The sequence below is a fragment of the Phyllostomus discolor genome, chromosome 14 (genome assembly GCF_004126475.2).
Source record: "Phyllostomus discolor isolate MPI-MPIP mPhyDis1 chromosome 14, mPhyDis1.pri.v3, whole genome shotgun sequence".
In the NCBI taxonomy this organism is placed as follows: domain Eukaryota; kingdom Metazoa; phylum Chordata; class Mammalia; order Chiroptera; family Phyllostomidae; genus Phyllostomus; species Phyllostomus discolor.
Genome location: NC_040916.2, coordinates 16,408,265 through 16,431,549, shown reverse-complemented (window position 1 = coordinate 16,431,549; position 23,285 = coordinate 16,408,265). Strand labels below are relative to the sequence as shown.

The 23,285-nt window shown below is 44.7% G+C and overlaps 1 protein-coding gene across 1 annotated transcript; it reads right to left on the bottom strand.

The window, feature by feature from the left end:
- Nucleotides 1-1,535: 1,535 nt before the first annotated feature.
- RNASEL (ribonuclease L) lies at nucleotides 1,536-20,607 on the bottom strand. Its single transcript, XM_028531018.2, has 7 exons — nucleotides 20,461-20,607; nucleotides 16,842-18,502; nucleotides 11,483-11,568; nucleotides 10,133-10,338; nucleotides 8,118-8,250; nucleotides 3,772-3,905; nucleotides 1,536-3,109 (listed from the first exon to the last, which is right to left on the bottom strand). Exons 2-7 carry the CDS (start codon nucleotides 18,322-18,324, stop codon nucleotides 2,950-2,952), a joined length of 2,202 nt encoding a protein of 733 aa, XP_028386819.1. The 5' UTR covers nucleotides 18,325-18,502; nucleotides 20,461-20,607; the 3' UTR covers nucleotides 1,536-2,949.
- Nucleotides 20,608-23,285: the final 2,678 nt, after the last annotated feature.

Sequence of the window (23,285 nt, the reverse complement as noted above, 5' to 3'; positions counted from 1 at the left end):
TACACAACCCAACTGGGGACTGAGCCTGCCACCCTGGCATGACCGGGAATCGAATCGGTGTCCTTTCAGTTTGTGGGGCATCACCCAACAGAGCCACACCAGCAGGGACTTTTATCTTTGATATTCTGCAGTTTGAAGATGATATGGCAGTTACTTTTCTTGGTGGTCTCTAAGCGCCCTGACCTGTGGTTTGGTGTCAAGCATTAATTTGAGGAAATTTTCAGTCATTATTGCTTCAAATATTTCTTTTCTTCCTTCCTTTCTGGTTTTCACAATAATTAATAACCTTCTGAAATAGAATTCCTGAGGCCACGTGGTTTCCCTGTTGAATTCTACCCGACATACCAGTTCTCTACAATCTCTGTCAGAGGACAGAAGCAGAGGAAATGCTTCTTAATTCATCCTGTGGGGCCAGCGTTACTCTGGCACCAAACCCAGGCAAAGACATCGTAAGGAAAGAAAACCACATTCCTTAAATGTGTGGTAGAATTAACCGCGAACCATTTGGGCCTGATGATTTCCATTTTGGAAAGTTATTCCTTATTAATTGAATTTCTTGAGCAGATACAGGCCTATGTAGATTGTCCGTTTTCTCTTGGTGAATGCTTGAAAATTGTGTCTTTCAAGGAATTGGTCTTAGCGATCACATTTGTGGCATGGAGTGGTCCACAGTATCCCTTTACTATCCTTTCAGTGTCCATGGGTTACTGATATCAGGGGTCTTTTCAAAGAACCAGCTGTCGGTTTCATTGATTTTCTCCATTGACTTTCTGTTTTTAAAATCATTGATTTCTACTCTGAGTCTTCTTATTTATAATGTTCTGCTTACCGTGGATTTAATTTGTTCTTTTTTTTCTAGTTTTCTACTTACTGTTGATAATATCATATATATAAATATCCCAATGAGTTACTATTTACCATTATTTACTACTTATTTACTACTAATAGTATTATATATATCACCCAATGACTATTAAGATAATTATTTCATGATCATGCATCTTTAAAAACCAAAAGTTTAACCGCAGTTATTCCAAGTGTTGGGATTACTTGGTGGTGTGTATTTTCTTCTCTAAAATTAACTTACCTACAATGAACTGAAATTAAATATACAAACACATACAAATCTCACATATTTCAAGACCAAGTACAATTTTTTTATAACGGGAAGAAGTTACATGCTTAAATTAGCTCCTTGGAGTGTTATTCATATTACTAAGAGGAAGCAAGCTAAAAATAAGTCAAAAGGGAATGTTTAAACAATCTTTAACATCTTCACTTGACAGAGCATTATACAGTCATTTAAAACAATTACAATAAATCAATATGATATTATGTTTTTTTAAGATTTTATTTATTTATTTTTAGGGAGGGAAAGGAGGGAGAAAGAGAGAGAAAGAGAGAAGCATCAATGTGCGGTTGCTGGGGGCCATGGCCTGCAACCCAGGCATGTACCCTGACTAGGAATCGAACCTGGGACACTTTGGTTCGCAGCCTGTGCTCAATCCACTGAGCTATGCCAGGACTGATATTATGTTTTTAATATAGTAAATTTAAAAAGCAGCATCAGAATGAAATAATACACTTGGTTGTCAATTATGCAACACTCTCCTATGAGTGTAAACGAAGTCTGAGATAGAATATGGAAATTGTAAAGTTTATCATCATAATGAGAGTGTGGCTGTTTCTTTCTTCTGATACTTCCACAGTATTATTTATCACATAATATAGATTAGATTTTTAGCAAGACACTTCTATCATATCTTCTTATATTCTCTTCATATATACCTCCTTAGTATATTTCTTAATATACAAGGTGGAGAGAAGCAAGCTCTGATGCGGCTTCAGGTACCAAGGAGTCAGAAAGAGCCCTCTGACTGGGGTGTGGAAGGTGAGGGTGTTCAGCGGACTTCTGAGGGGGTGGAACTGGAACTGGAACTGGCTCACTACAGATCCAAAATCAAAACAGCAAACCCAAGTCCTACATGAGACGGCCCACACACTCCATGGGCCTGGGCCCTGAACCAGTTCAAAAGTGTCCCAGCCCCTTAAGGCAGTTTCTCAACCTCGGTACCACTGGTAATTTAGGCTGGGCAATTCTTTGATGTGAGGGGCTAGCCTGTGCATTGTAGAATGTTTGGCAGTATCCCTGACCTCTGTGCACTAGGTGCCAATAACCCACCTACCCTCTAGCTTTGACAACCAAAAACATCCAGAGACACTACCAAATGGCCCCTGAGAGGCAAAATTGCTCCTGGTTGAGTACTACTGCCTTAAATCCATAGACAACCAGTGCAGGTCATTCTAGAAGGAATTAAATTCGTAAAAAATGAGTGCCTTCACTTGTGCTCAATAAAGAATGAATGAATGAATGAACGAACGAATGAGTGAAGAAGCCACCAGGAGCCCTTTTGACAGATCCCTTTTAGGTTTCATCCAGATGATCCCTGGAGTAGTAATTAAGTTCTAAGATGCGTTTGTAAGAGGTAACAACCCCATCTCCATTCACACTTGTGCTCTGTACAAGTCATATGGTCTGAGGCGACTAGTTTAAACTGAGTCTCAAGTTCATCGGTTCTTCAATGGGGATATTAACCCATGTTGCAAGATCATTGGGATAATTACATGAGATAATTGGTGTGAGACATACAGTGTTAGAGGTTTAGGCACTCACTCCTTCAGTGCAATAGACAAGAGGAATCTCAGCAGGATGCCCTTCCAGCTCCTGCCTCTGGCTTTCCCCCAAAAAGTACCAGGGTAATTTGGGCACACACTTTTTTTATTATAAATATGTAGGAAATGCTGGGGACATTGCCAGGAACTGACATTGGCCATCCAACTCATCCCTCACAAGCACCCAGGTTAGTTAAGGAGCCCAGAGAGCTGTGACATGCCCAGGATCACACGGCTCATGAGGACCCCGCTGAGCTCAGAAGGCTCGGTCAGCACTCACAGCTGGCTAGCCTGCTGGCCCCCATTGCCCCCACTGTGAGCTTTGGGGAAATGCTTTTCGTACTCTGTGTTCCGCAGTCTCATGTAGATGAAGATGATCAGATCGGGAAATTTCTTCTGAAAATACTGGGAAGGGTCTTGAACTATCAACTTCATACTGAAATGAAATGTAAACATTTTGACATACATGCCCCAAATTCTTTCCCCCTTCATAGCACATGGCCTGGAGATCAATGTGCCCCTTGATTTCTATGGCAGAATGAATGAGGACCTGGGGATCTGACAGAGCAAGACTTCAACTGATTGTGTGACCTTTGGCAGCATGATCATTGTGAACCTCAGTTGCATCATCCATCCATAAAATGGACTTAACTACAATTCCACAATCCCTTATCTACCTTTCCAAAAATCAAAAAGAGCCCTAGAAACTAGAACTTTTTTTTAAATGAGTTTGCCGCTAACATTTCAGCAACAAAAGCTGATTTAAGTAACATGGGACTGCTTTGTAGACTTTTATAATGTCACATTCATTTTACCCAGCTGTCCCCTCCCTGTGTTTCTTCACACAAGGGAGTCACTAGCCTTCTGTTTAAGGGGAGTCCGCACAAGTTAAAAAGGAAGACAAGAGGCTGCTGGTTGCGTCCACCATTCATTGAAGACCCTGATAAGGGCCCTTTTCCAGGCAGAGGAGAGGAGCTACTTTCCCTTCATCAAAATTAGTTTTGTTCTTCCCACCAAATAGCAGATACAAATTTAGAACTGGATTTTTAAATCTTCCTCATTACATATATGACTTAGAAGAAGGGAAACAATACTTACTCTTCATTCTTTTTTTCATTAATGTGTTCCCCCAAATTCCGGATGAACTTTAGCAGATCCCCCACAGTGTCCTGATAAAAGTTGCCACTTTTTTTATAAAACATATTCATTTTGTCCATAACATCTTTATCAATCTAAACAAGAAAACAATACACAAAAACATGTGGTAGCAATGCAAAATAAATCCTGGTGGAAAACAAAAAGGCAAAATGCAAATTTGACCATGTGTTAACATTGCTAATTTAACAAGCAATGCTAACCACAGAGGTGTTTGGATGCAGCACTATCAGTAACTTTAAATTTGTCTCTCTGTTTTCCAAGCAAATTGTTTTCATAAGAAATTAAATAGGACTTCTGGCCAAGATGGAGGCATAGGTAGACACACTGTGCCTCCTCGCACAACCAAGATAGGGACAACAATAATTTAGAAACAGAATAACAACCAGAACTGACAGAAAATTGAACTGTATGGAAGTCAGACAACCAAGAAGTTAAAATAGACCCGTCCATCCAGACTGGTAGGAGAGGTGGAGTCAGGCGGCTGGGTGTGGGTAGAGGCGAGGAGAGCAAAGAGCTTTGGGACTGGGTGCGTAAGGCGTCCAGGATGCGCAAGACCGCAGTGGGTGGACCCCAGCCAAGGGGTGGCAACCGGCAGACCCAGCGAGGCGGCGATTGGGAATCAAGGCCTGCACACAACGCAGGATCCCAGCGCTGGGAAATAGAGCCTTGGGGCACTGATTGAAAACACCTGTGAGGGAGAGCATCCCAGCCTCACAGGAGAGGTCGTTAGAAAGTCCCACAGGGTGCACAAGCCCACCCACATGGTAATTGGCACCAGAGGGGCCCAGTTTGCTCGGGGGAAGCAGCAGAAGGGACTGAGGTCCGATGGAGAGTGGAGCAAGTGCCATAGTTCCCTCTCAGACCCCTCCCCCACATACAGTGTCACAACCCAGTGACTGGAGTGCCCCACCCTGGTGCACACCTAAGGCTCCGCCACTCATACACAACAGGCACGACCAAACCAAAGGAAAAAAAAAAAAGATGGCTCAAACAGAAGAACAAATGAAAGCCCCACAACCAGTACTTTTAAGCGACTGAGAGATAGCCAACTTATCAGGTGCACAGTTCAAAGCACTGGTGATCAGGATGCTCACAGAATTGATTGATTTTGGTCACAAATTAGATGAACAAATGAAGGCTGCAATAAGTGAAATGAAGGAAAATGCACAGGGAACCAATAGTGATGGAATGAAAGCTGGGTCTCACATCAATGGAGTGGACCAGAAGGAAGAAAAAAAACATACAATCAGAAAAGAATGAAGAAATAAGAATTCAAAAAAATGAGGAGAGGCTTAGGAGCCTCCAGGACATCTTTAAACATTCCAACATCTGAATCATAGGGAGACCAGAAGGAGAAGAGGAAGAGCAACAAGTAGAAAAGTTATTTGAACAAGTAATAAAGGAGAAGTTCCCCATTCTGGCAAAGGAAATAGACTTCCAGGAAGTCCAGAAAGCTCAGAGAGTCCCAAAGAAGTTGGACGCAAGAAGAAACACACCAAGGCACATCATAATTACATTAGCCAAGGTAAAAATGAAGGAGAGAACCCTAGAAGCAGCAAGAGATAAGAAAACAGTAACCTACAAAGAAGTTCCCATCAGACTGTCAGTTGATTTCTCCAAAGAGATCTTACAGGCAAGAAAGGGCTGGAAAGAAGTATTCCAAGTCATGAAAGGCAAGGACCTACATCCAAGATTGCTCTATCCAGCACAATTTTCATTTAGAATGGAAGGGCAGGTAAAGTGCTTCTCAGATAAGGTCAAGTTGAAGGAGTTCATCATCACCAAGCCCTTATAATATGAAATGTTAAAGGGACTTATCTAATAAAAAGAAGATAAAAAACATGTATAGTAAAATGACAGAAAACTCACAATTATTAACAAGCACACCTAAAACAAAAACAAAAGCAAACAACTAGAACAGGAACAGAACCACAGAAATGGAGATCACATGGAGGGTTAGCAGCAGGGGAGTGGGAAGAGGAGAGAGGGGGAAAAGGTACAGAGAATAAGTAGCATAGATGGTAGGTAGAAAATAGACAGGGGGAGGGCAAGAATAGTATGGGAAATGTAGAAGCTAAAGAACTTATGACACATAGACATGAACTAAAGTAGAGGAATATGGTTGGGAAAGGGTGTGCAGGGTGGAGGGGGATGAAGCGGGGGGTAATGGTACAACTGTAATAGCAGAATCAATAAAATATATTTAAAAATTAAAAAGGAAGAAAAAATTAAATATATTAAAACATGGTCTAGAAAATCTTTGGCCACTACTCTAGGAAATGTGCTCATTATACTACCCCGTCTTTTTATCCTTGTGGCCCCCCTTCCAGGTTCATACTTGATCCACTTCATCCAGGCTGACTCCAGATGGGCAGCTACTGCCCAAGTGACTGTGGTTGGTTTCCACTTTCTTTTCTTTAAAATTCTATTTCCAAAGGGGTTACAGGTTTCTCCTTGCCTCCAGGTGTCCCAGGGCAACTGCTCTCATGTAAATGCCTTCCTCTTTGTGCCGGCAGCTTTGTAGGTGGCTTTGCATTTATAAAGAGTTTGTAGTAAGGGAACAAGATGCTGCAACCAGGAAGCCATAGGTCCCTTAGGAAGAGTGACTGGTGACTGGACCAAGACTAGAGGAGACATGCTGAGACTGCCCACATGTTCTACGTGCAGAGCACACGTGGGAAATACTGAGCAATGTGCATGTGGGGGGCGGGGCAGCCCAGTGAAGGGAGGCAGGAAATATGCTGGAGAACTTGGCTGGGGACCTGAGCTGCCCCAAATTGATTGTACCACCAGGAAAATGGGCAAGTCACTAAAGTCAACAGAAAAAAAATCTAAAATGAGAATTTAAAAATATAAGTCTCGAAGTTCATCAAAACTGAATATAAGTCAATGCAGTTTAGAGGGAATAACCCATGAATTGGGGAATAAGAGAGTAAGTTTCTCTTCCCAACTCTGCTCACCTCTGGCTTTGCAGTCCCATGTATTTTGGGTTGCATCTCTGAACCTCAATTCCCTCGGCAACAATGACTTGGTGGACCCACTGGCACCAGCTTCAAGTCCTGCTGAACCCCTTACTGGCTCTTTGCCTTTGGAAAAATTGTCTTTGCCCACCTGCCAAACAGAGATATTGGCCTCTGAGGTTGTTTTAAGGATTAACTGTGGCGACTCCCATAAAATCCTCAGAACCAAAGCTGCCCTGGAGCTTACACTACTGTCACCTGCTCTGGCTTCAGATTTCTCTGTTTCTACAAGTTTAAGTTCCAGCTCAAGTTTTATAGACATTCACGTGAAAAAGAGTCATGGCACACCTAGTCCGTGTCAGGAAGAGAAAAACGGACAGGATAATGGGCGGTCTCTGCCTCATGGGATTTATGGGAGAGCAGGAAGATGAACATCAAGCCAGCAATTATGAGTGTGGTATGGAGCCTAGAGTCAAATGAGGAAAGGGAAGCAAAATGAGACCCAACGACAAAGTATGTAAGAAACACAGTCCGAGGTCGCCTAAGGTAGGGGAGCGGTTGGTCTCGATGACTTCAGGATTATGGATGCTCCCGTAGTGTTGTGCCCCTGCCTCTGGGCACCCAGCAGGTATCACGCACCATTGTTTCTATGTGGCTCCTGGCCCCACGTGGACCAGGTCATACTCTATGTGTACCTGTGACCTCCCATGGGCCTAGCACATACCTGGTACTTGACAGATGTGTGCTAATTAATACTAATGAAGCTTCTTGACTAGATCAAGATGGTGATTAATTTTGATGTTCCACAATATTTAGTTCAAGTTAGGTGGACCTTTTTTTGGAAAAGGAGGAATTTGAAAGATCATCTCCTCTTCGTACTCTGTTCTGTCGGGCAGAATGGAGGTGCTATGTGGGTCGTCAGAGCTGGGTTGTTCACAGGCAGCAGAGACCCTGGACTGAAAGGCCTCTGTGAAGCACCTCCTCTGGGCTAAGCTCCATTTAATCAGCTGTTCTTGTTACCATGGTAATAGGATCACAGAACAAGCCTTGAGGGAAAGAACCACCAGAAGCAAAAAGGGGCTGAGACTAGACTACCCTAAAGAGGAGTCTAGATGGGGGTCTATCAGGAAGGCTTGACCTCTAAAAAGGAGGGCAGAGACCCAAAGGGAAGAGGGGACTTGGGTGGGGAGGAAGAAAAGGGAAATTCCCTCTTTCATCTGTTGGGCCAGTCCAATGGTATAAAACAAAGGCTAGAAAAGCTATCATAAAACATGACACAGCTTCTTACTTCTGAAATAACTCACAGGCCTTGGGAATTGTCCATACCTTAGAGGTCCACGGGTGAAAACTTCTGCAACCATCTCGTGGTCCAAGATTCAGGCGTTGGAGGATATTGCTGTTCACATCCCTGATTTTGATGTCATTTTCATTCCCCACATCCCTAAGGGTCCTATAGCGGCTGAGGATGACAGAATTATCATGGTCATTCCATCCTTTCCACTGTTTCCAGAAAGAGGACACTGTTAGATTTTGGTTTTTCATAAAAGTAGTAAAACTGTACAGCCAAGGGGGGACCCCAAATAGGGATTTATAATGGGGTCCAGAACTCAGGGTGTCCAAGAAATACTATAAAAATACATGTATAGGATGTCCTAATCCCCACAAGTCTGAGCTGGGGGATAGGACACATGGAGCAGGGCCATTGAGAGCTGTTTTGAATAGCAACAGCTTTGTAGCTAACCTCTGGCATGGTCATTTAACATATCTATAACATTTAACTGATTTCATAGATGTGTTAAATAGCTGTGGCCATGCTTTGAGTCTGGGGAATGAAAGCGACTTCCACCCAAGATGTAACTGGGAGGCAACTTCCCCTGGTTACAGTGCCTGCAAGAGAGCAGAAGAGCTTGGAGATGATTGGCTCCACACTGTGGGGCCACACCTGCCCAGACATACTATGGCAGCCCAGTAAAGCTGGAAGAATACGGGAATACTGGCAGGTGTAACTGTTTATAGGAGGAGTCGGAAATGGGGCTGCAGAGGAAGACTGGTGCTGGATTTAAACCCAGGCATGGCAGCCATGCCAGGGGTGACCCTGCAGCTTGGGCAAGAGTTGGGGTCACGTGGCTTTGGGTTGCTCCCTTTTGCCACGTGGCTTAGGAAGCAGGGGATACTTTGCCTGGAAGAAAAGGGGTAAAAGGACTCTTGCTGGTGGGCCATGAGAAGGTGCCACATGGCTTTGGATTAACTGGCGATCTTGGGGGCGACACACCTGATGGTTCCGGGAGCCTGAATCATGGACTTCTACTTCTTTTCCTGAGATAAGGTACCCCAGACTGGGCAGAGGGAGAAGGAAGGACTGTGTGTGTCTGTGGGTGTTCTAAAGGACTTTAGTATTTTAATGAAGACGTTGAGTCAGTACTCTAAGTCTGTATAACTTTTAAATAAATAATTCCTTTCCTTTTCACCAATCTCTGGCATTGAGAGATGTCTTTCCCCTGGCAACGGGCAAAGTGAACCTAGTACGGTGTGGGGAAAAAGGGAGGGTCCTTTTGGTAATAGTACATTGTTCACTCTCCCACCCCAGGTCTGTCCTACAACAAAACTATGTCTTTACAATTTCTGCCCCATCTGATGTGGCTCAGCAGACTGGTTCTATTCCAGGTCAAGGCACATGCCTGGATTGTGGGCCAGGTCCCCAGTGGGGTATGCATGAGAGGCAACTAGGCATTGATGTTTCTCTCCTTCTCTTTCTCCCTCCTTTCCCCTTTCTCTAAAAAATAAATAAAATCTTTCAAAAATGATTTCATAGAACAGAAACTTATTTTTTAAAAAATAAATAAAATTTCTGCATGATGAGAAGAGATGGACACCTCTCTCTCTCCCTTCTCCCTTCTCCCTCCTCTCTCTCTCTCTTTTTCTCTCTCTCTTTCTCTCTCTCTCTTTCTCCACCCCCCCCCCCTTCAAAAGACAGCACCAGGACCCAGAGAGGTTAAGTCACCACTCCAAGGACACATAGCCAGGAAACGCCCAGCTAAGGGGAAAGCTGAGTCTGAAGATTCTCACCCTTACTCCTGCCTACACCACCTCACTGTGATGAGTAATTTTCATGTTAACTTGACCGATCACAGGGTGCCCAGATTTACAATTATTCTGGCTGTGTCTGTGAGGGTGTTTCCAGGTGAGATTGGCATTTGAATCAATGGGCCCAGTGCAGTGGATGGCTCTCTTCAGTATTATATATGTATTTCCTGTTGGTTCTGTTCCTCTAGGGGAGCCTCACCAGTAAACTCACTGTCACCATTCTAGGGCCCTGTGACATACCCTTAAGTTTTACCTACCTCTCCCAGCTCCAAAAGAAAGGATGATCCAACAGGTCTCTCAGAGGGTTCTTCACATTATCCCCAGGGAAGAACAGGTGCTGAATGAGGTTCTGAGTTTCTTCGTTTGGAGCATGTTGAATCACCTTCTCATAACTTTGAGTCTTCAGGGTCTCAAAAGGGACATCTCCCTTCCTTAATACATATAGGACCAGCCGCCCAAGGGCCTGCACAAAAGCCACCAATCAAGCCAAAGGTGCTTAGGAATGACCACTCCGTTGGGTAACCTTGGAGTGTGTGGTACAGAATAGGGACAAATGGAAAACGGGAGGGATCTTAAGGAGCCCAAGGGCTGATTAGGGAGGGAAGACACAGGTTTGTGCAAAGAGAACTCGTCAAGGTGTCATGTAGTCCTCACAGCTCCAGCTTATAAGGAGCAAAAGATAATCCTGGGCCAGTGTTGTCAGGGCAGACTGCCTCAAGGGAGAGGGATTTGAGCTGGACCTCAAAGTATGGATGGAAGTTAGATAACCAGGGGAAGGAGAGAAGGTCTTAAATAAGGGGAATGTCAGGAGCTGGGAACTGGGACTTTGGGTTGGGGCTACGTGAGGCAGCAGGTAAAGGAGCCAGTCCAGGACAAATAGGACACAGTGATGGCCCCAAGGGTTAGGCCATGGCAGGGAGGAAAGCCCGAGAAGGAGGCCAGCGTAGGAATGCCTGAATCAGGCAAGAAATCTGGAGTCACCGAACCACCAAAGCCAGACCCAGGGATGGCTATTCTTGTCCACTGGGTTGAAAGTTCAACACCATGTGGAGAATTCTCCAGAGGAAATCTGCCCTGACTGGGTAAGAATCAATGGGGAGCTTTAGTCTGCAAAGCCTGGGACCTGTCTCTTCTCAGAGCAAACAGTTATTTCAGAGTCTCCAGCTTTTTGGTCAAGCTCAGACTCTTTCAAGCTGGGGATCCCTCCTGGGTGTTTCAGAGGACCTTAGCATCTGGCCCTCTTCGGAGTTGGAATGGAATGGGAAAGAAATCTTATTTACTTTGTCCTTAGGCAGAAAATGCCTCCTGCGGAAATTCTGGAGATGTTTTGTGGGTACCTCCTAGAGGTCATTTGAGAAAGGGTGTGGAATGCTCAATTTATTTATTTGTGTAACTAGTGGAGAAAGAAAAGAGATCCAAAGAGACAATCCACACCAACCCAGGGAAATGCCCTTGCCTGCAACGGAGTGACGGTAGTAAGCACCAGGGGAGTGACTTCAAAGTTCTTTCCTTCCTGGTTCAAATAGGAACACCCTCTAATTAGCCATGGCAAGTGATGTATTGAATGAATAAGGAAGCAGAAAGATAGAAAAGACCACAGAAATTACCTCTAGATCGCTCTTGATTTTCTCTGGCTCTCCAGCCCACTTGCTGCTTTTATCAAAATCTGCCAGGCGAACAGCATTCTTGGAATCTAAGGGATAGTTTGTCAAGGTGCATTGAAAACCCTCATTCTTCATGTTGTAATTCATTTAAATAAAAATGTAACATGATATGCAATCCATCATCTCTAAAGAAGACAATAATCAGGCTTATATCTGCATTGCTATTTACTCCTCAGAACACTTACGTACATTGTGCCATTTGACCTATCTAGTATCTCCCAGTAGCAGGTCTTACATATTTTTTTTTCCAAGCCAGAGGGTAGGAGAAAAGAGCACAGGTTCATAAAGGAGCCATCAGCAGAATTAAGGTGACACCCTAAGGCCAAAGAACATGAGCCAACGAGGCTCCACACCCAAGATTGCCTTATCATAACGCTCCACCAAACTGAGCTCACTGGCCACAGCACACTATGACATCATCATCAGTTATCATGTGTCCACTCTGTGCTTGTAATGAGTCACTGCCTCCTTGCCCTCTTCAGAACCCTTTTTCCTTGGAGGAAGCCGCTAAGTCCTCAGAAAGAAGGTGTGGATGAGGGTGGTTGGGAACAAGATGACAGGAGGGCAAGGCAGTGATTTGTCCTCAAAGAGGTAGCTCCTGCTTCTTGCTTAATGGAGTCTGAGAAGGATGACAGCCAGACCAACTGTGTGCTTCTCTAAGCTCTTTTATTCTGAACTTAGAAATCAGCATGTATGGGCCCTGGCTGGTATAGCTCAGTGGACTGAATGCCAGACTGTGAAGCAAAGGGTCACCAGTTTGATTCCCAGTCAGAGTGATAAGATTAGGTCAATATCCATGACCTAATCCTGGGATCCATGAATGTTACTTTATATAGCAAAAAAAAAAGGGGGGGAACTTTGCAGATGTGATTAGGTTAAGACTTTTGGTATGGGAGAGGTTATTCTGGGTTATCAGGATGAATCCTGAATATAGTTGCATGTGTCTTTATTCAAGGGAGGCGGGGGGAGGGGATTTGACAGCAGAAGAGAAGATACTATGACTACAGAGGCAGAGATTAGAGTGATGCGTCCACAAGCCAAAGAAAGCAAGCAACCACAAGGAGCTGGGAGAGGAGAGGAGCAGAGTCTCCCTATAGCTGCCAGAGGGAATTCGGCTTTGCTGACACCTGACTTGGGGCCAGTAGAACTGCTTTCAAACTTCTGGTCTCCAGAGCTGTGGGAGAATCCGTTTCAATTGTTTTAAGCCACCCAGTTTGTGGTCATTTGTTTCAGCAGCCATAGGAACCTAACATACTTGGTGAGCTATGTCTCTTTGGGTGTAAATTTTTGTTTCATGCATCTCTTTCATGCTATTGGCACTCAAATATATTAAGTGATTTTTACTGTAAGCCCTACAGTCAAAAATCACTTAAGGGATGCAGTTGAGAATCCCTGGTGCCCTGCAAGCTGCTTCTGTTAATTCCACCCAACAGAGGGGAGGGACCGAGGCAGTTGTCAGAGCTTCTGCTCTGCATGTGACTCAGTGAAACTTAGGACATGCCACTTAGGGATCCTTGGCAGAAATCTTGTGGGTCTAATTGCTCTCTGTGTCTCTTGAGATCATCCACCACCCAGTGCCTCCAGTAGTACCCCTGTCTGCAGACAGACATGCCTGTCACAGAGGTTTGGTCCCAGGGGAAGAGGGAGTGCACGGGGTTTGATCTTCCCAGTTTCCACTGATGCATCAATCTGACTTTTAGCTGGTCCTTTGTCCTCTCTTGCTCCTGGCCTCCATACTCTCGAGTGGCGCTGTGCTGCACTGTTCCCACTCTGAGGAGTGGTGTTTAGCGGAGGCTTCCTGCATTTGACCTGGGCTCCTGTGATCTTCGGTCCCACCCTGTCCATGTTGGATCTCTCTACAATTCGTCAACAATTTTGTTCTGAAAAAATTCTTTTTTTTATTTTGATCTCAGCTATGAATTCATTTAAACATCTTTTTTAAAAAAAAATCTTCTTCGGGATTACATACAGGGAACAGTCAGTGGTATAGGTGAGGTTCACCTTGAGTCAGAAATGCAAGCAGTTCTTTATTGTTCTGTGACAGGACATAGCTGAACAGCAGCCATTCTCAGACAGCAGCCATTCCCAGATAAGCAGCTATCTCAAGGTCGCATGCTAACCCCCACTTTCTGCTTCTGTATGCCCGCTTTCAGCTCCTGCACTCCTTCCCCCTCCTCCTTCTGCCTTTGTAACAAGAATATAAGCGGGCCCTGGCCTGAGTTCGGAGCCCAGAATTTGGAGGCTATCTCCTCTGGGTCCACATGTGTGAATAAAACTCCCCTTTGCAAACCCCGAAGCTGTTTGAGTCGTCTTTTCTGTAACAGTTCAAAATAAGAATGGAAGAAGAGGTGGTTTCCAAATTCCAAAGAATAAGCAGCCACAAGTTATTTTTCTTTAAGGACATGATCTATGACCCTTTCATACCGAGATCAGTGGTTAGAACGAGGAAGGACCTCACCTGTGGCCGAGTCTGACTCACTAGTTAGAACTGCACAAGTTTCTGGCCCTTGTCAGTCTCCCAGGCAACGCTTCTTAATACCAGGAAGGAGTTTAAAACTAAAAGCCAAGCCTGAGTTGTATTCCTATGTATACCTAATTCTCTCTTAGAACCTTAAATACTATTCTTGCTTCTCCATATCTGAACCCATTCTTTGCCCTGTTCCCTTACACTGACTTTAAATCTCAATGCATATCTGTTGGTTAGGTGTCTGCTTAGCCCTCTAGATAAGTATCTGATCTTTGATTGCATCTACAATATGCAGGTGCCTTGCCTACTTAACACTCTGCACTTAGACCTCATAACAACCATGTGAAGGAGATATTACCAGGCTCAAAAATGAGGAAACCAAAGCTCACAACAGTAAGTGACTTGGCTGAGGTTAAGCTACGAAGTAGCAGGACTAGGCTACAAACCTCCCTAAAAATGCCTAAAGCCAAGGCACTCTCTAGGGCACCACACTGCCTTCCTGGGACTTTACATTCAGCTCAGCTTGTTTCCTTTAATGTTGCTTTCATTTACCGTATTTTGCCACATATAATGTGCACTTTTTTGTCCAAATTTTTAAGGGAAAAAATAGGGCCACACATTACGCTTGGGTAGTACTAATTCTGTATCAATATAAATGTTTTTAATTCTTTTATTTATGGTTACGCGTTAAAATTGTAACTCTAGAAAGCAATAATATCTGTATGCAGATATAATGCATGATATCTGTATGCAAAATAATACCCTGGAATACGATAATCAGTTTTGTTGAACTTACAATGAGCTTGCAACGAAAGAAGTTTCGGCCAACGACTCAATGAAAGATCGATGATGCCGATTATCATCCACTTGATAAGGTAGGTGAGGCTTACCTTATTACCATAGGGTAAACAGCAGGACATTTCTCCTCAGACACTTTAGGTGGGAGAAATTACTGGAAAATCCCAAAACGGTTGGGATTCTGGAAAATGTCAAAATGGTTTTCATACACTGCAAGCTATAAGCTAAAAGTTATTCAATATGCTAAAAAGCATGGCGACAGAGCTGCCAAGAGACACTGTGGACCTTCTCCCACAGAGAATGCAATCAGATGGTGGAGGCAACAGGAGGAAAAGCTCCTCCAGATGCCAGGTCAGAAGAAGACAATGTGAGGGAAACCACAGTGGCTGGAGATGGAGCAAGAGGTCAAGACCTGGATTCCGGAGCAGCATGAGGCTGCGAGCGAACCTGTCCCCAAACTCCTGGCAGCCTATGAGAGTCAAGTTTCGGAATTTCATTCTCATGTTATCAATCTTCAAAAGACAACTTTGAGCTGTCCCGAATCACCAGCATGGATGGGGTCCCACTCCCATTTGGCGTGCCATCCAACAGAGCTGTGGGCGCCAGAGGAGCAAAGACTGTGGCTGTTAGAACCAGTGGTCGTGAGAAAAGACGTTGCACTGTTTGTTCTAGCCTGTTGTGCAGATGGGTCAAAGCTACCACCCATGACCATCTCTAAGGGAAAAATGTTTCCGAAAGAAAAGACTCCAAGTGGAGTTATTGTCCACGTGCATGAAAAAGGATAGATTAATAAAGAAGGCACGAAAATCTGGTTTAACAAAGTCTGGCACAAAGGTCTGGAGGAGTGCTTGAAAAACAACAGCTTTGCTCGTTTTTGATCACTTCAAAGCCCATGTTACACAAAGTGCAAAAGCAATGGCAGTGGACTTGAAACTCAACTTGCTGTGATACTGGATGGGCTAACCAGCCAACTGCAACCTCTTGATATGTCAGTAAAAAAGCCCTTAAAAGGCCATAGTGGATGTAGTCAGCAGGTAATGACTTAACACCTACAGGCAGGGTCGAAAAAGCGTCCATCACCCAGGCGTGGATTGGATCCCAAGATAGTGCAATGGTGTCAAGGAGGAAGTCATTTTAAAAAATGCGGCATCAGCAATGCTATGGATGGAGCTGGGGACGATGAAATTTACCGGGATGAGTAAAGTGACTCCTCAGAAGACACTAGTAATGTAGAAAATGAAGAAGATAATACTTCTGTTATTGAAGCATTCTTGGTCCTCTGTGATGCGTAAATATTGTGAATTCGTTACTGGCACCTCAAATTTCTTGCACCTTGTATCTGTTCTTGTGTTTTGTAATTATTCGTTACATAAAACTTCTTGTACCATAACATGTTCAAAAATAAATGCTAAAGTTCATTTATAATACAAAAATCAAGTATCTAAATATAAATAAATAAACATTGAATTAAGAAATTAAAGTGGAAGGGTTTTTTTTTTCCCCTGAAAGTTTGGGCCAAAAATGTGGGTGCACCTTATACACGGCAAAATACGGTAGTTTGTTTTTGGTTTGAACCAGTAGGTGCTACCTGCTCTGCCCTTGGAGTCTGCTTCCTGTGTTGCGTCTTGCCTTGACATCCCCAATTTTGACTTCAGTTTTGCCATTAAGTTTCACAGTAACTGCCACCTTGTCTGAGGGAACACACCTTCAGGATTCTCTGACTTGAAAACTCCTCTAGGAATCCAAATCTCTGGAGCTGGTTCCACCCAAGACATACCTTTGTGTTTACAAACACAAAGAATTCCTTTGCCAAAGGAATATGTGGTGAGCTGGTATTGCGTTAGCACCTGCGACCTCCATGAGAAGGAAGGGTTATAACTGGAAGCAGGAGAGACTGCACTGTAATTAAGACTTTGTTGCATTTACCCTCAAACTGGATAATTTACATTTACTCTAGTCCTTCCCTATATACAATGGGAATACTTCCCTCTTGTCAATAAAGATCTCATAATTCCGATGAGACGATGGGGGACTCACCTATTAAGATGTTTCGTGGCTGCAGATCCTGGTGCACGTACCCACACGACATGTGTAGCTCAGCAACAGCCTTAAATATAGATAAGAGGATGTTTCGGGAAAACTCGTCTTCCTGATTTTCCACAGCCTCCTTTCTGTGCTTGGCCAAGTGCATCTCCAGGGTCTGCTCACAGAGCAAGATGCACACATACAGAAGGCCCCCGTGGTGCTCACTGCCATAGAATGTCACCAAGTGGCTGTTCGAGCGGATGCTCTGCAGACAGGAGACTTCATTTTGGCCACGACTGCTGTCTTCATGGAATCGTTTCACAGCTACCTCTTGCTTTTCATACAACCCCAAGTAGATGCCCCCTTCCGAAGTGCCAGCAATTTTGTATTCTTCGTCAATGAAGATCTTGAGTTTGCCAATCATAGGGCGGTATATGTTGTGGAGATGTTTCAGGGCCCGCCCCCAGCGTGAGCTCTGAGGTTCCCAGTCCTCAGCAGGGGGGTGGTAATCTTCTCTGGCTCCGTGGTCGAGGAGAAGCTTTTCAAGGGCGGTGTCATAACAGCGCCTCGCTAAGTAAATGAGGTTCCCGCAATCCGTGCTGGCTCCTTTGTCACACAGCAACTTGGCAATTTTCGTCAGCTTGAGTTCGACAGCCCACAGCAGTGCTGTTTTGCCCTCTCTGTCTGTCTCATCGATCTCTATGTGTTTCTGTTCCAGAAGCATCTTCACCACATCCAAGTGATCCTTTTCCACTGCCAGAATCAGGGGCGTCTTCCCCTTTTCTCCCCTCACGTTGACGTTAGCCCCATGGTCCAAGAGAATGCGAGAAATGTCCATCACTACGTCACTCTTCTTAAGGTTCTCGAGAGCGTGGATCAGAGCACTTCTGCCCATATTGTCTCGGGCGTTCACATCTGCCCCCATCTCGTCGAGGAGGACCCTCAAGACCTCTACATGCCCCTGTTTAGCAGCATCCATGAGAGCTGTAGCCCCTCCTTTTTTAAGCTTCTTCTGGTCCTCCATTGTCTCTCGACCCAAATTTACCTCTGCTCCGTTCTCATACAGGAATCGCAAGGCTTCGACCTCGCCATAACAAGCTGCTTCCATGAACGCCGTGAAGCCGTGGTGATCACGCTCGTTGACCTGGGCGCCTTTAGAAAGGAGAAGTTCCAGCAGCCCCATGTGTCCCACAATCCCAGCAACGATGAAGGGAGTGGCCCCGTTCCTCTTCCTCAGACGAGGGTCCGCACCGTGACGAAGCAGAAGATGCACAATGTCCTCCCTTCTCATCTTTACTGCATTGTGCAAAGGGGACCAGCCCCCTTCCTCCCCGTGGAAATTGACATCAGCCCCGTCTTCCAGCAATTGCTGGACCCGCTCTTTGTCTCCTTCCCTAACAGCTTTTATCAGCAAACGATCCTTGTCCCCTGAAGCCTTCCCAGTGCTGGAGGCTGTGGGCTTGTCCTTGGGGTCTCGATGGCTGTTGTTCTCCATGACAGCAAGTGCCACCGGTTATAACTTTTTGCCTTGCTTTGAAAAAAAAATGGAAACTTATCTTCTTGGAACTTGATCAAAGAAACATGGAGCTCTAAAACTCCTCAGTAGGGATTATCTGGCTCCAGATCAGCAGTATGAGGAAGGACAACATTCTCGGAGTCTTCTGACACTACACCTGGAGACATAAGAGGTACTTTGTAATTTTACAATAGTCGGAAATGTTTGAAGTAAAGAAATGAGCAACTTTCTCAAAATACATCTACTCATTTATTATAGAACGTTGCATTATATAATATCATGAATATGTATGAATTAAAATTGTGAAAATTAATTACTCTGTAATCCCACTGCCCAGAAATATTGTTAATATTTGAGAATATATCTATAGATTTAAAAAAAACAGTTGGAGTCATGCTATGTAAGTAACTTTGTGTCCTTTGTTTTCATTTAATGCCAGACCATACACAATTCCCTATGTTATTATAAAGTCTTTTCAAATGTTTTTAATGGCTGTGTAATATGCCATCATTCATTGTTTTATTTCCCTATTATTGAGCAGTTTTTAAAAATAATTTTTAAATATTCTTTAAATGAGAATTTTTAAACAATCCTAAATAATGTTGCTGCAGCAAATTTATCTCATTGTAGTTTGTTTTCTTATGCTAGATCTTATCATAGACTTCTTATGACAGACTTCAAAGAATTGAATGACTAGTCAAAGGATATGCTTGTTTTTAGGATTCTCAACCTGTATTAATAAATTTATTTTCATGCTATTTAAACATACTCTGACTAGGAGTAGAGAGCCTCATTTAAAAAAAAAAAAGACAAAGAAACAAGCAAAATATAACCAAGGACAGTGAAATAGAGAAAAGACTGACAGAGTTCAGAGGGGAGAGGAGAGGGAATTTCAGGGGAAAGGGGGAAGGGTTTACAGGAACAAGTATAAAGGACACATGGGTAAAAAACTAGGGGTGGGTGGAAATGGGAAGGAGGAGGGGAGGGCTGGGTGAGTGGGCTCGGATGGCAGTAAAAGATAGGAAATTGTACTGCAACAATTAAAATTTAAAAAAAGAAAAAAAGAAAAAGAACACTCATTTAATTAAAAAATAATGTAGCTTTGTCCACTTGCATTTCTCACGCCACAAGAAGGCTGGCCGCTCTCAGAGCGCTCCCCGGCTTGTGCACGCCTGCTTTGCACACCGTGAGCTCCTGTCCACACTAGTTTAGAGTAAAGAGTGGGGGCTCAACCTCAGCAAGACCTAAGTTTGAGCGCCTGACCATGTAACTGTACACTATGACGTCCTAATTACAGTTACACGCCCTGAGCGTGTAACTGTAGCTTACTAAGTCTCCATTCTCTGTTCCCTCAAATTCGGACAACAGTCAGCATGGTCAACTGTACAAAGTGCATTAAAATACAGCATAAAATACGGTTAGGCTTTCGGTAAATGGTAGGGCTAGTTATGTGCCTTTATTAAAAACTGTTCACGAGTCCTGTTCTCCCCACGCAGGCGCGCAAACACACTGCACACACAGGGAGCCCGGGAGCATCAGCTTAGTCCAACTGCCCTGGAGCAGACCCGAGCAATTCAGGTCCAATGTAAGCATCCCTGCGCCTGCCACAAAATTCACAGAGCAACCACTTTTCTGCTGTCTTGCCCTCTGTCCCCGAGTCCCCACCTCTGCACTCTAATTCAATGGTGCTCCATAGGCACAATCACTCAGCAATGGATGCTTTGAACCAAATGTTTCTGTTATAACCGAGATTGGCCAGTCTAAGTAAAGGAGCAGAAAAGGAAGGAAACCCTGAGTGAAAAATATCCGAGTAGAGAATAAAGACATTCCAGCGAAAGAACCGTGAGGAACTACACTGCTTTCAGTTTCATTTTCCCCATCTGACCAGAGGTGTTGGTAAACAGAGCCAACTCGAATAAAAAACGTGTGGGTTGTGGCAGAACCTTGGTGCCCTCGGGAAGGCTCGGGACCCAAGGGTCCTGGGGCGGCTCTGCCTGTCCTTCCTCTCCTGGAGTCCCACACCCTCTTTCCCCTCCTGTCCCCAAAGCTCAAAGAATCCTTCAAAGAAAAGAACTTCTCAACTGTTTCCAGCTCTCCTCCTCCTGCCCCACTTACCTTCTAAACTCAGACGCCTCCTCTGGTGCTTTTTGTCAGCATCTAATCTTTAAACACTGTAGCCAGCCAGAAAAAGCTTCCTTCCAGGAACTGTCACTCGCCAGGGGGGCGGAGCCAAGGAAGGAGTGACCAGGGAGCTAAGTAAATGCACACACCCACTCCAGCAGGCGTAACCTGTGCAGAAGATGCTTTTCTTTTCTTTCTTTTTTTTTTTTTTTATGGGTTAGAGGGTGTAAAAGCAGATGGAACTTTTATACTCCTAGGAAAAATGTGGTGGCCCTTCTGGGACTGGTTGTGACCAATTTGATGTCCAAGGTCACGCTGCTCACCTCTCAGCCTTTCAGGTCACAGCAGTCAGCTCTGTCCTTACCACATTATTGCAAATCCCCTGTAGCCTTGAAGGAAGCAAATGGAAAATAAACATTTATTGAGCATTGACTTGGGGGCCTAACACTACCCTCATTGCTTTACAAGTGACATGGTCCCAGTTACTCCAGAGCAGTCCTGCAGAGGATGACGCTGAGGCTCAGCGAAGCGAAGTGAGCCCAGAGTCAAAGCTCCCTCACCTGTCTGGGCATCCTCAACGCACTGTCCTCCAAGGGCGTTTTGCTGGCATTCTGGAGACCTGGCTCTCCAGCCAGAGCAGCGGCTATTTGTAATTCACTGTGTATAGAGCTGTGGCTACTTAACTGAGCGAGTTTGGGTGGGTTGTTTAATAATGTTGGGCCTCGGTGCTCTCCTGTAATGTGATTTTTAAGTTTCTTTGCTGCTCTCGAAGTTCTGCTCTTGACCCCGTTCCTAGCACTGAGCTACAGTGGGAAGGACTTCCGTCCTCAGAGAATACCCGGTCCCGCTGGGCGACGAGCTGCAGAGAGGGCCGTGGATGGTGCGCAGACCGTGGCTACGTGACTGATGTTCACCAGGGTCATGCCATCCAGACGCTGGGTGTTTACTGGCCCCTCCACCCCAGGGACACCCAAGCCTCCTTCTCTCGCCCTAGGCTCTCTACGGATCTGGAGTATGCCCCCAACAGAGGCCTCAGCCATCTCTCCCTCAGTCTGCTCCTAATCCTTCTCCATCTCCATACGTGGCAGCACCGCTGGCTGCTAGTCTTCATCCCCATACCAGTATCAAGTCCTCTCCTCTCATCTGCCAAGCAATGACTCACCTCAGCCCTGGTCACTGTTAATTGCAAGGAACTGTTGACCGACCTCCCAGCCTCTAGCCTGGTGTCTGGTTACCTGCTTCACTGACTCACCACGGTTTTCAGGACAAAGTTCAAAACACTTCACCCATCTTTCCTTCCATTAATATTTATTGAGCACTGATTATGTCACCAGTGGCTATTGTAAATGCTAAATGCAGGTTCCTCAAGCAAGTTCTTCATGGAACTTGCATCTTAGTGGGCAGAAATAGATCATACACAGTTGAAAAATGCAACGTATAACATGATTTCAATTTCAAGTCGTGCTATGGTCCCTGCCTGCCCCTGGCCCTCATGGGCATCATCACTACTACCATCCGGTTCTCCATCACATCACTCCGCTTCCCACCCCCAGGTCTCTGCACAAGTTGCTTTTGCTGCCTGAACTAATCATAATAGTAACAAGGAGGATGGTGGTGATGATGTTAGCCAACATTTGTGTAGCTCTTTAGGATGTTCCAGGAACTATCCTGAACTTTCTATATCATTACATGACATAATCAAATCCTTATGAGGTAGGCACTATTTCTTTAAATTTTTTAAAATATGTTTATTGATTTTAGAGAGAAAGGAAGAGGGAGAGAAAGAAACGTTGATTGGTTGCCTTCCATATTCACCCCAACCGAGGATCGAACCCCCAATCTAGGGATGTGCCCTGACCGGGAATCAAACCTCCAACTTTTCTGGTGTATGGGACAAAGCTCCAACCAACCAGGCCACACCTGCCAGGGCGGTACTATTTTCGCTCCCATGGCACAATGAGGAAACTGAGGTACGAAGTGATTAAGTTACTTATCTTGTTCTCAGGAGTTGGGCTGCATCACTGAACAACACAGACACAGATGCCTGCCCTCATTCTGTTGGAGAAGGCAGACAGTGAAGGAAATAAGTAAATTGTGTACAGTCTGTGTCCTGGGGGAAATCCTATAGAGCGCAATGCGGTGTGATGAGAAGGGCTCAAGGGAAGACGGGAATCGTGAGTCCAGAGCTACATTCTCTCAGTAAGGGAGGCTCTAACGCCAAGCTCAAGGCCTGCCTGCATGCCACGCCCTACTCTTAGGGTCATTTTCCAGTTATTTTAAATTTCGATGTTTTTCTTCATAAAGCAGTTTGAATAGCTGGACCAATTTGGAAGGTTCTGTGGCAGGGGATTATATTGCGATCAGCACTAAACGTGCCCCGAACATTTTTTCCTCTTTACCTCAGAGCTTCCATTTTCCCCATTTTCCAAGTTTTATTGAGAAATAATTGACATACATCAATGCATGAGGTTAAGGCATACAGCACAATGGCTTGATTCATGTATATTGTGAAATGATGACCACAGCAGGGTTAGCTAACCCCTGTCATCTCCTACAGAGACGACAAGAGGAGAAAGAATGTTCTTGTGAGGAGAATGCTTAGGGTCTCCGCTCTTGCCGGCGTTCTGCGTGTCACACCGCAGTGCTCACTGTGGTGATCATGCGATGCCTCACGTTCCTAGTAATGACTTATCTCATAACTAGGAGTTTGTACCCCTGACCACCCTGCTCCAATCGCCCTTCCCCATACCTTGCCTCTGGTAACCACAAATATGACTTCTTTGTCTATGAGTTTGGGGAGGGGTGGGAGTTTGTTTTTT